This window comes from Enhydra lutris, unplaced genomic scaffold, assembly GCF_002288905.1.
Source record: "Enhydra lutris kenyoni isolate GAN:26980312 unplaced genomic scaffold, ASM228890v2 scaffoldscaffold19, whole genome shotgun sequence".
Lineage (NCBI taxonomy): Eukaryota > Metazoa > Chordata > Mammalia > Carnivora > Mustelidae > Enhydra > Enhydra lutris.
In genome coordinates, this window is record NW_019154103.1 from 26,099,139 (window position 1) to 26,112,411 (window position 13,273).

The 13,273-nt window shown below is 41.1% G+C and overlaps 1 protein-coding gene across 9 annotated transcripts in view; it reads left to right on the forward strand.

Moving 5' to 3' along the window:
* Positions 1–6,891, forward strand: part of LOC111148403 (peptidylglycine alpha-amidating monooxygenase) — a 159,255-nt gene extending 152,364 nt beyond the window's left edge. For 3 of the 9 annotated variants that reach the window (XM_022504919.1, XM_022504923.1, XM_022504925.1), the window contains 3 exons: positions 1,294–1,497; positions 4,408–4,464; positions 5,756–6,891. In XM_022504919.1, the coding sequence (XP_022360627.1) occupies positions 1,294–1,497; positions 4,408–4,464; positions 5,756–5,937 (443 nt within the window). In that variant the 3' untranslated portion in view covers positions 5,938–6,891. The remainder of the gene's footprint in view (positions 1–1,293; positions 1,498–4,407; positions 4,465–5,755) is intronic. The other 6 variants (XM_022504920.1, XM_022504926.1, XM_022504921.1 and 3 more) reach the window with 4 other exon arrangements.
* Positions 6,892–13,273: the final 6,382 nt, after the last annotated feature.

A 13,273-nucleotide genomic window follows, 5' to 3' on the forward strand; every position in this document is an offset into this window, starting at 1 on the left:
TTTTTTAAAGATTTATTTATTTATTTGACAGAGAGAAATCACAAGTAGGCAGAGAGGCAGGCAGAGAGAGAGGAGGAAGCAGGCTCCCTGTTGAGCAGAAAGCCCGACGTGGGGCTTGAACCCAGGACCTGGGATCATGACCTGAGCCGAAGGCAGCGGCTTAACCCACTGAGCCACCCAGGCGCCCCAACCCAAGATTTTCTGATAGTGTTAAACCACCTATTCCTGCCACTTGGTCAGAAGTTCCCTGAGGCCATGTGATACACTCTGTATCGTAGGGCAGAAGGGCACACCGAAAAACTGAACTTCCAGAAATCTTGTGAGCCTTTGGGCAAACATGTGGTTGTAACTGCTGGCCTTGGCACACTCGGGTTTTTGTACGAGTACACGTATTTGCTTCGGGAGGGCAAGAACATCGCAAGGCTCAACCTCATTTTCAAGTCAGTAGTTATTAAAATCCCTGAAGCAGCTTATATGGTGTCATTGTATCAGTTCCCACAAAGCACTGTCGGCCCAGTATCTGCCCAACGCTGGTCAGTGTCAGAGAATTGTTCTATAAACTATTTTCATCAACAACAACAGGATATACCATACATCTGTGTACCCTCATGGCTTGCTGGGAGCTGTATAAAAGAAACTGAAAAGGTTATTTTTCCAGTTTGTAATCCTAGAGTTAATGTGTGCAACAATGCATGTGACGTCCCAGTAATTCATTGAACATTAACAAGATTCAAAAACTTCAGAGTCAAGGAAAGAGATTTCTTAAGCACCTTCTCTAAGATAAACATTTACACTCAACAGTTTTATGAAGGAGGTGTTTTTTTATCGTCACAGTTCTACAGATGAGGTTGCGAAGGCCCAGACCATTTAAGTAACTTGCCCAAAGTTACACAGCTAGTTCTGTAGGCGACCTGGGATTTCAGTTCAGATTTATGTAACTCCAGTACGCACACCAGTTCTTTGCCCTGCGCCATTGCTGCCTGTTAATTTCAACCTTGAAAAAAAAATGCAAAAGGAAGATACCTATTTTATGGAATTCTAGCTCAAGAGGAAACAAAGGGCAGACTCAAACCAATTGAGAGGTACAAAACCACTGAGTGGAAAGTACTAATCACAGCAGTTAATTGTGGCCTGGTAGCTTGGTAGATTCAGATACTGAAATGTGAACCCCCACATGCATTGACCTCAACAAGTTCTTTATGAGCAGTTGTTGATTTGCCTGGGTAGGGGTGGGTGGGAGGGTTTTGGAGTCTTTGAGTCAGTTGAATATTGTGAACTCTTTTTTCCCCGAAGAATCCGAGGCAGTTGTTGAAACCAAAATGGAGAACAAACCCGCCTCCACAGAGTTGCAGAAGATGCAAGAGAAACAGAAACTGATCAAAGAGCCGGGCTTGGGAGTGCCCATTGTTCTCATTACAACCCTTCTGGTTATTCCTGTGGTTGTCCTGCTGGCCATTGCCTTATATATTCGGTGGAAAAAATCAAAGGCCTTTGGAGGCAAGTAAAATGAGCCCCTTGAACTTGGAACCTACCTTTGAAAGAGTGTTTGGCCTGATTATCCTCAAAAGTCTTGTCGTGATTTTTTTCAGTGTTTTTTTTTTTTTTTTTAAGTGCTCTCTGCCTTTTTTGGTGTTATTATGTATGTTCCATATATTGTCTGCAGTTAGTATCATAGTAGGAAAATATCTGAAGCCTCAGAAATTTGGATAGTTAGATTAAAATATAACCTTTAATACTGCCTTTTAGCAATTGGCGTAAGCCCAGTTAATGTCTCCATACAAAACTGTGCAGATAAGTAGTCAGTATAAATTAGGATCAGGAAGGAGGAGATCCTTGGTGTTAGAAACAGGCCCACTTCTGAAAATACCTGGGTCAGGCATTTGGGAGTTGTCTTTTCCCCTACTAGTCCTGGCTTTAGCTCCTAGCTGCATGACCTTGGGCAAGTTACTTAATCTTCCCAAGCCATAGTTTCTTCACCTACAAAGTGGGAATAAAAAAACTCAGGAGATTGTGTGAGGATTAAATGAAATAATAAACATAAAGCATTTATCATAGTCTCTGTCACATTGTAAGTGCTCAGTTAATACCACCAATGATTACGAGAAACAGTCATTGATAATAAAGGACAAAAGTCCTAAGAAGTCATGGAGGATACCTGTCTTGAACCTCAACTTTCTCCAGAAACCAGCTATTTCTATAATACACCATTTGGTAGTTTTTAAATAGGCACAAGTCAGGCCATCAGCCTTCCTTTACCAAACAAGGCATGGTCCGGTACTGGAGTCAGTATTTTATGAAATCATCATCATTGTATAGGACCCAGGAGCTGAATTCCTTTCGAGACATTCAGATAAACAAAGAAATAATCCAACCCAAGATTCTCACCTCTCAGGAGCCGTCTCTTGGCTGGATCCTCATGTCCTAAGGCAAGAGTCTACAGCTGCGTCTAGGAAGGAATCCATGGGCCAGGGTGGGAGTCAGCATTTGATCAAGAAATAGCATCTGATTCTATTTCAGGCCAAAGCGACCGTGGCAGGGATTCAGTGCCCATGGCAAAGCCCTGACACAGAAAAGGACACAGAAACAAAAAACAGAGGAATTCATTTAATAAGTGGTGAAAGCAAATTTTTCTAGGACTGGTTTGCTTTTCATCTGCAATCGATAAAGCTCTGCAAAAAAATACAGTTAACTCTTCAAAAAAGAACTTTTGAGCCCCTGTTAAGGGTATGGTACTGCGGTGAGCAGGGGGCAAAGACAAACACAGCCATTGTCTTTACGGAGTTAGATGGAAGCTTCTGAAAGCAAGAATCTCCCATGTTTGCTTGTTTACCCATGTATCCTCAGCTCAAGTAACAGTTCCTGGCTCTCGGGCTTTGATAAATAGTCATTGAAAAAATGACTGAATCAAAAAATGGAGCTCCCAGAAGAGCTGACACATAAAAAATGAGGTGACATAGAAAGGTAACGATAGACGGTGGTAAGTGCAGTAATAAGTACACAGGGGATCAGGAACACACAGGACCCAGGGGCAAGTAGCAGTCATGTTGGCCATCCACCCACACTGGAAGGAGTGGCTGGGGAGTCGGGAAGGCTTGGCCTCTCCTGTTTGCTGTTAAGCACCGGGGACATGGCACTCCTACAGAACACTGAGTTCGCAGGAGGCTGTTGGGAAGGCAGAGACCCAGGTCACACCGTATGAAATTACCGTTCCTCAATCATGTTTTATTTAGAAAAATTGCAGTTTTATATGGTTCCATCTAGTACATTTAATTCTAAAAGTAGGTCAGCCTCTCACCTTCTTACAGCATTTGTTCTGGATAGAGCTTGTCCAGCCCGTGAGACTTTTTAGTAGCCCTCATCAAAGACCTTCCATAGTTATTCAGCCTGTACTTTGCATGTCAGCTCCACAACAGACACTGTGCTAGGCACAGAGGATACAAAGCCAGCTGAGGACTGCCCTGCATCCTCATCGAACTTACAGTCTTATTTTTTTAGCTAACAGTCTTAGCAGAGTCTTCCCTTCTTCCCTGTTTCTCTCCACACTCACTCTTAACGACGTTTCCACTGTCATCTGCTTGCTAGCTTTTTTCACGATGCTGCCTCTACTCCTGGCTAGGGACTTCACAGGAGAACCCCGAGCCTCACTTCCATGACCACAACCCTGAAGGGGGCAGCCCTTCAGGGAAGCCAGGATGAAAAATGCAGAGATAGAGAATGAAAATGAAGTCGGCTGAGAGTCCTGGCCCACCTCTACCCTCCCAATAAAGAAGGAAAGTCCGTCCTTCATGGAGATGGGCAGTGCCATTTCAACTTTATGGCTGAAAATATTCAGGTCCTTGCCTTCAGTTAAGTCTTTTATAAAAAAAAGAAATGATCTACATGGATCCAAAGCTTTCTCAAGCAGGACAGGTTGTGTTCTTAATGGAAAGACGAAAGCCAAAGACAAACGCTCCTAAGTTATAATAATCAGAGTTTCCAAATTATTATAAATTCTTGGTAATTTAATCTTGTCCTAAGAAAAAGTGACTAATATTTATTGACCACGTACTGTATGTGTACCAGGCACGGTTCTAAGCACTTCACATGGAGTATCCTGTCTAAACCTGGCAGATAGGTAGGGATCATCGTTAATCCCTGTTTTCTCTGAGGAGAAAACCGAGACTCAGAGAAGCAACTTACTGAGACTGCACAGGCTGTGAAGACACGGGCAGGAGTCAAACCCAGCTCTGGCCCTTAGATACTATCACAAGAATATATTGCCTTTCTTCCCCCCCTTAGAATTGCATACAGACAAGAGCCAGGCCTTGTTTTTAATTGTCTATGAATTCCTGATTTTGTTTTGAAAGTTGAACCCGTGGTTGAGGAGGGCGATTGGGACTCATTTTGAAATGTGCCATCTCTTTCTAGCAGATTCTGAACACAAACTTGAGGCAAGTTCAGGAAGAGTACTCGGAAGACTTAGAGGTATGCCTGTGACCTTTCAGAATCCTTCACATTTGGCTCAAAGTCAACAAGCTCATGTCCTTTATAGAGCAAGGAGATATTTCTTATTTTCTCTCGGAAAATTAAACTCCTCATGTGCAGCACAGCAATGTTAAGTGCAGAATGCAAACCATCAACTAAAACCAAAGCGTGTGGCTCTGGTAGCAGATTTCCGAGTTTCAGTTTTTTCTGCTTTGCCTTTCTGTATCATCTAATTTTCTTCGCCTGTCTTTTATCTGGCTTCATTTGTCTTCAGTAAATTTTCTGTCACTCCTGTCGGCCTGTCAGTGCTTGTCGTAGTGAAGATGACCTTTTCATATAGTCATTGAAATGAAGAGCTCCTTGAGGGATGCCAGTTCCAGAGATCCTGAAAAATGAATCTGAAGTAGTCCTACAGAAACACATATATAATCCTGGGGAGCTTTTTTATTTATTTTATTTTATTTATTTATTTATTTATTTATTTTAAAGATTTTATTTATTTATTTGTCAGAGAGAGAGCGAGCACAGGCAGACAGAATGGCAGGCAGAGGCAGAGGGAGAAGCAGGCTCCCTGACGAGCAAGGAGCCCGATGTGGGACTCGATCCCAGGACACTGGGATCATGACCTGAGCCGAAGGCAGCTGCTTAACCAACTGAGCCACCCAGGCGTCCCAATTTTATTTTATTTTTTAAAGGCTTTATTTATTTATTTGAGAGAGAGAGAAAGAGGGAAAAGCAGACTCCCTATTGAGCAAAGGGCTGACACAGGGCTCGATCCCAGGACCCTGGGATCATGACCTGAGCTGAAGGCAGACGCTTAACCGACTGAGCAAGCCACCCAGGTGCCCCTTTCTTATTTATTTTAATAAATGTGTGGAGTAATATCTTTCTGACCCTATAGAATAAGTATCTCTCTGTCACATTTTTGTTTTGCTTTGTTTTTTACTAATATCTACCCTTTGGCATTATAACTTATAATTTATCATTTAAGAATCTAAAAGAAGGGGCACCTGGGTGGCTCCATGGATTAAAGCCTCTGCCTTCGGCTCAGGTCATGATCTGAGGGTCCTGGGATCGAGCCCCGCATCGGGCTCTCTGCTTGTCAGGGAGCCTGCTTCGCCCTCTCCCTCTGCCTGCCTCTCTGCCTAACTTGTGATCTCTCTCTCTCTCTCTGTCAAATAAATAAAATCTTTTAAAAAAATGTTTAAAAAAAAAAAAGAATCCACAAGAAGACAGAGAATCATTTGTGCAAACTTGACCTCAGTTCCATGTCATTGTGTGCTTTCTTCAGGAAAGGGCGGTGGAGGCTTAAACCTTGGAAATTTCTTCGCAAGCCGGAAGAGCTACAGCCGGAAAGGGTTTGACCGCCTTAGCACCGAGGGAAGCGACCAAGAGAAAGACGAGGATGATGGAAGTGAGTCCGAAGAGGAGTACTCCGCACCTCTGCCTGCACCCTCGCTGTCTTCCTCCTGAAAACCCGTCTTTGATTTAGGTTCACGAGATTTTCCAAGAACACCAGATTCCTTTCCCTTTAGCACGTTTAGGGTTTTGCGTATTTAACTGTAAACTGTACTAGTCTGTGTGGGACTGGACACATTTTATTTCCTTTGTTTTGATTGAGTTGGCTTCTGTTTCTAGTTGGGGAGTTTCCTAAAAGTTCATAACAGTGCCATTGTCCTTCTATGAACATAGACTAGAGAAACGGTCCTCTTCTTCCATCACACTACTAATTTAATGATGGAAGGTTTGCTCATTTACATTTTCGAGACTCTTCTGTAGATGTAAATAACCCCTTTCTCTGCTTGAACACAGTATTTTCCCAATAGCACTTCCATTGCCGATGTCTGTCTTTGGTGCCTTTCCTGTTCAGCATTCTCAGCCTGTGGCAGTAAAGAGAAACTTTGTGCTACATGAGGACAAAGCTGCTAAATCTCCTTCTATTTTTTTAAAATCACTAACATTATATTGCAATGAGGGAAAGAAAAAAGTCTCTATTTAAATTCATTTTTTAATTTTCTTCTTCAGTTGGTGTGTTTTTGGGATGTCTTATTTTTAGATGGTTACACTGTTAGAACACTATTTTCAGAATCTGAATGTAATTTGTGTAATAAAGTGTTTTCAGAGCATTAGCTGTCAGAGTGTATTTTGGAATTTTTGCATACTTGGAGGGTTTTGTATACAACTTTTGTAATAATTACACAAACCACAGATACAGTGAAAACTACTCAATGTCTTCAACAGAAAGAAATGTGTTGTGTTGTATTAAAATGAAGCTGATATTTTGTTATATGGCTGATATAAATTAAAAGCCAGCAATCAGACTTTACATACATGTGTAAAGCAAGGTTCTCTTTTAAAATTCAAAGAGGGGTTTTGCCTGTATATCAATCAGGAGGTAAATTATTTAATAAAAGGTGATCTAGCTAAGAGGAAGGCTGTGTCTCAAATTACATAAGCAAATGAGTCCATCAGTGTAGGTTACTATGAATAGTTTTCTTTTTAAAGAATAATTTCATCAGATCCCCAGGTGTTCATGGGAATACTCATCTTACAGTGACTACCACTTATTTATTTTTTATTGACATATAATGTATTATTTGCTTCAGGGTACAGGTCTGTGAATCATCCGTGTAACACAATACATAGCACTCACCATAGCACATACCCTCCCCAGTCTCCATCACCCAGCCACCCTATCCCTCCCACCCTCCTCCCCTCCAGCAACCATCAGATTAAGAGTCTTGTTTCTTGAGATTAAGAGTCTCTTATGGTTTGTTTCTTGAGATTAAGAGTCTCTTATGGTTTGTCGCCCTCCCCGGTCCCATCTTGTTTTGTTTTTCCCTCCCTTCTCCCCACGATCCCCCGCCCTGCCTTTCAAATTCCTTATATCAGAGAGATCTTATGATAATTGTCTTTCTCTGATTGACTTATTGCACTTAGCATAATACCCCCTAGTTCCATCCATGTCGTTGCAAATGGCAAGATTTCATTTTTTTATGGCTGTATAAATTTTTATGGCTGTATAATATATATATATATATATATATATAATTTTATGGCTGTATAATATATATATAATGTATATATATCCATGTTGCAAATGGCAAGAGTTCATTTATTTATGGCTGTATTTTATATATATATATATATATATATATATCACATCTTTACCCTTCATCTGTTGATGGACATCTAGGCTCTTCCCATAGTTTGGCTATTGTAGACATTGCTGTTATAAACATTGGGTTGCACATGCCCCTTCGGATCACTACATTTGAATTTTTTTTTTTAAAGATTTTATTTATTTGACAGAGAGATCACAAGTAGGCAGAGAGGCAGGCAAAGAGAGAAGGAAGCAGGCTCTCTGCCTAGCAGAGAGCCCAACACGGGGCTCGATCCCAGGACCCTGAGACCACGACCCGAGCTGAAGGCAGATGCTTAACCCACTGAGCCACCCAGGTGCCCCACTACATTTGAAACTTTAGGGTAAATACCCAGTAGTGCGATTGCTGGGTCATAGGGTAGCTCTATTTTCATCTTTTTGAAGAACCTCCATACTGTTTTCCAGAGTGGCTGCACCAGCTTGCATTCCCACCAACAGTGTAGGAGGGTTCCTCTTTCTGTGTATCCTCGCCAACACCCATAGCTGCCTGACTGGTTAATTTTAACCATTCTGACGTGTGAGGTGGTATCTCACTATAGTTTGTTTGTTTGTTTGTTTTTAAGAAATCATCCTTTATTTTTATTTTATTTATTTATTTATTTATTTAAAAGATTTTATTTATTTATTTGACAGAGAGAATGAGAGAGAGAAAGCATGAGTGGAGAAAGGTCAGTGGGAGAAGCAGACTCCCTGCCGAGCAGGAAGCCCAATGTGGGACTCGATCCTGGGACTCCAGGATCATGACTTGAGCCAAAGGCAGTTGCCCAACCAACTGAGCCACCCAGGCAGCCCCTCACTGTAGTTTTGATTTGTATTTCCCTGATGCCAAGTGATGTTGAGCACTTTTTCATGTGTCTATTGGCCATTTGGATGTCTTTGCTGTAATGTCTGTTCATGTCCTCTGCCCATTTCTTGATTGGATTGTTCTGTGGGTGTTGAGTTTGAAAAGTTCTTTATAGATTTTGGATACTAGCCCTTTATCTGATATGTCATTTGCATATATTTTCTCCCATCTGTCGGTTGTCTTTTGGTTTTGTTTTTGTTTTTAAAGATTTTATTTATTAGTCAGAGAGAGAGAGAGAGCACAGGCAGACAGAATGGCAGGCAGAGGCAGAGGGTGAAGCAGGCTCCCTGCCGAGCAAGGAGCCCGATGTGGGACTCAATCCCAGGTTGCTGGGATCATGACCTGAGCCGAAGGCAGCCACTTAACCAACTGAGCCACCCGGGCGTCCCTGTCTTTTGGTTTTGTTGACTGTTTCCTTTGCTGTGCAGAAGCTTTTGATCCTGATGAAGTCCCAGTAGTTCATTTTTGCCCTTGCTTCCCTTGCCTTTGGTGATGTTTCTAGGAAGAAGTTGCTGTGGCTGAAATTGAAGAGGTTGCTGCCTGTGTTCCCCTCAAGGAAAAGGATTTCTGTCTCACATGGAGATCTTTCATCCATTTTGAGTCTATTTTTGTGTGTGGTGTAAGGAAATGGTCCAGTTTCATTTTTCTGCATGTGGCTGTCCAATTTTCCCAACACAATTTGTTGACGAGATTGTCTTTTTTCCATTGGGCATTCTTTCCTGCTTTGTCGAAGATTAGTTGACTGTAGAGTTGAGGGTCTGTTTCTGGGCTCTCTATTCTATTCCATTGATCTGTCTGTCTGTTTTTGTGCCAGTCTTGATGTCTTGGTGATTAATGCTTTGTAACAGAGTTTGAAGTCTGGAATTGTGATGCCGCCAACTTTGGCTTTCTTTTTCAACATTCTTCTGGCTATTGGGGGTCTTTTCCGGTTCCACAGAAATTTTAGGATTATTTGTTCCATTTCTTTCAAAAAAAAAATTGATGGTATTTTGATAGGGATTGAATTAAATGTGTAGATTGCTTTAGATAGCATAGGCATTTTCATAATATTTGTTCTTCCAATTCATGAGCATGGAATGCTTTTCCATTTCTTTGTGTCTTCCTCAATTTCTTTCATGAGTACTTTATAGTTTTCTGAGTAGAGATTCTTTGCCTCTTTGGTTAGATTTATTCCTAGGTATCTTATGGTTTGGGGTGCAATTGTAAATGGGATGGGCTCTTTAATTTCTCTTTCTTCTGTCTCGCTATTTGTGTATAGAAATGCAACTGATTTCTGTGCATTGATTCTATATCCTGACACTTTCCTGAATTCCTGTATGAGTTCCAGCAGTTTTGGAGTGGAGTCTTTCGGCTTTTCCACATAAAGTATCATATCATCTGCAAAGAGTGAGAGTTTGACTTCTTCTTTGTCAATTCAGATGCCTTTTATTTCTTTTTGTTGTCTGATTGCTGAGGCTAGAACTTCTAGTACTATGTTGAATAGAGTGGTGGGAGTGGACATCCCTGCCGTATTCCTGACCTTAGGAAGAAAGCTGTTTTTCCCTATTAGAATGATATTCGCTGTGCATTTTTCATAGATGGCTTTGATGATATTGAGGTTTGTACCCTCTATCCTACACTGTGTCGAGTTTTGGAAGGCAGCTATGCTCACCACTATACCACCAACGCCTGTGTCGAGTTTTGATCAAGAAAGGAAGCTGTACTTTGTCAAATGCTTTTTCAGCATCATATTGAGAGTATCATATGGTTCTTGTTCTTTCTTTTGTATTGTATCACATTGATTGATTTGTGGATGTTGAACCAAACTTGCAGCCCAGGAATAAATCCCACTTAGTTGTGGTGAATAATTTTAATGTACTGTTGGATCTTATTGGCTAGTATTTTGGTGAGAATTTTTGCAACTGTGTTCATCAAGGATATTGGTATGTAATTCTCCTTTTTGATGGGGTCTTTGTCTGGTTTTGGGATCAAAGTAATGCTGGCCTCATCAAATGAGTTTGGAAGTTTTCCTTCCATTTCTATTTTTTGGAACAGTCTCAGGAGAATAGGTATTAATTCTTCTTTAAATGCTTGGTAGAATTCCCGTGGGAAGCCGTCTGGCCCTGGGCTCTTCTTTGTTGGGAGATTTTTGATGACTGCTTCAATCTCCTTACTGGTTATGGGTCTGTTCAGGTTTTCTATTTCTCTCTGGTTCAGTTTTGGTAGTTTATGTGTCTCTAGGAATGCATCCATTTCTTCCAGATTGTCAGATTTTCTGGTGAACAGTTGCTCATAAAATGTTCATTTAATTGTTTGTATTTCTTTGGATGTTGGTTTTGATCTGTGCTTTCTCATTCATGATTTTATTAATTTGGGTCCTTTCTCTTTTCTTTTTGATAAGTCTGGCCAGGGGTTTATCAATATGATTAATTCTTTCAAAGAACCAGGTCCTAGTTTTGTTGATCTGTTCTACTGTTCTTTTGGCTTCTATTTCATTGAATTCTGCTCTGATCTTTATTATTTCTCTTCTCCTGCTGCGTTTAGGCTTTATTTCCTGGTCCCTTTCTAGCTTCTTTAGGGTTAGGTTGTATATTCAAGATCTTTCTTGTTTCCTGTGAAAGGCTTGTATTGTTATATACTTTCCTCACATGACCACTTTTGTGGTATTCCAAAGATTTTGAACAGTTGTGTTTTCATTTTCATTTATTTCCATGAATTTTTTAAAATTCTTCCTTAACTTCCTGGTTGAACCATTCGTTCTTTAGTAGGATGTTCTTTAACCTCCATGTATTTGAGTTCTTCCCAACTTTCCTGTTGTGGTTGAGTTCTAGTTTCAATGCATCGTGATCTGAACATATGCAGGGAATGATCCCAGTCTTTTGGTACTGGTTGAGACCTGACTTATGACCCAGGATGTGATCTATTCTGGAGAATGTTCCCTGTGCACTAGAGAAGAATGTGTATTCTGTTGCTTTGGGATGGAATGTTCTGAATATATCTGTGATGTCCCTCTGGCCCAGTGTGTCATTTAAAGCCTTTATTTCCTTGTTGATCTTTTGCTTAGATGACCTGTCCATTTCAGTGAGAGGGGGTGTTAAAGTCCCCTACTATTATTATATTATTGTCAATGTCTTTCTTTGATTTTGTTATTAATTGATTTATATAGTTGGCTGCTCCTGTGTTAGGGGCATAGATATTTAAAAATTGTTAGCTCTTTTTGTTGGACAGACCCTTTAAATATGAAATAGTGTCTCTTATTATAGTCTTTGGATTAAAATCTATTCTATCTGATGTCAAGATTGCCACCCCAGCTTTCTTTTGATGTCCATTAGCATGGTAAATTGTCTTCCACCCCCTCACTGAAATATATATATGTATATAATTAGACTGGTGAATATAAAAGAGCCACACAGTTGATTTTGGGTGTATTTTTATCTGTTAGGAGAGAATGCCTCCCAAAATTTTAAAGAAAGAAAAACTTACATATATACAAAAATAAGGGTAAACACAATGAAGGGATGGAATATGACTATAAGATGAAAATGTAAAAAGGTTTTAAAAAAAGAATTGATAAGAAGTTGAAAAAAGAAAAAAAAAGGAGAGAATGTGATCAGGCTGGAGACTAGAACAAAGCTATATGCTAGATTTAGGGTATGTTCTGATCTGTTAGAAGAATCTATATCCCAAAATATCAAAGAAAGCAAGACGTATATGTATATAAAAAATAAGTTTAAATACAATGAAGGGATAAAATATGACTATAACAATGAAAATTTTTAAAGATTTTAAAAAAGCTATTGATAAAATAGTTAAAGAAGTTAAAATAGGAAAGGGGAAATTTTTAAAGATAACTGAATAACAAAAAAAGAAAATCTAAAAAATTTAACTTTGAAAGACTAAAGAATCATGGGGGAAAAGCCATGAATTCTATGTGCTGTGTTTCCATAGCTCTGATGTTTTGCAATTCTCATTGACCAGTGAACTTGGTCTTGGCCAGAGGTTCTTGCGCATCTTCCGGGGGAGGGGCCTGTTTCAGTGATTCTCAAATGTCTTTGCCTGAGGCAGAATTGCACCGCCTTTGCCCAGGGCAGCCTAAGGAATCTGCTCAGGTTCGCTCTCCGTAGCTTTTGTTCCCTGAACGCTTTCCATAGAGTTCTGGAGGAGGGAATGAAAATGGAGGCCTCCCAGTCTCCCTTGGGTAGCATTCCTCAGTGCGACCCCAGAGAAAAGCGCTCAATCACTCCCGCCTCCCTGGTCTCCAGCTGCACTCGGTGCTCGCCCAGCCTGTGACTGAGCATTTCTATCTCTGGCCCATGGCCCTGTTTGGAGTCTCCAAACCCAGCAGATTCCTGCAGCACGCTCCTGCACTGCTCCTCTCAGTGGAAGAGGGGGTGGCATCTCCCCGGATCTGCCAGTTGTGGGGTCCCTACTCCACGAGGTATGCCTGACTAAGCCCTGGATCACGGTTTAAGGTAACCCCGAGCTGAGAGCCCACTCTTCGGCTCCTCTCTGTAGCCTGCTTCCCCGGTCCAATACCTGGGAGCTCTGCTGCACTCAGACATCCCAGGTCTTTCTGTGACCCCGCAGGTCCTATGACCACACTGTCCCCGTGAGGATTCCACCCCACGCTTAGCCTCTGGAGTGACGTCCCTCCATGGAGCAGACTTCTAAAAGTTCTGATTTTGTTCTCTGCTGCTCCACTGCTTCCTGGGAGCCGGCCCCTCCCCCTGCGGTCTATCTTCCCATATATCACCTCGGATTCACTTCTCTGCATGTCCTACCTTCCAGAAAGTGGTCGTTTTTCTGTTCCTAGAATTGCTGCT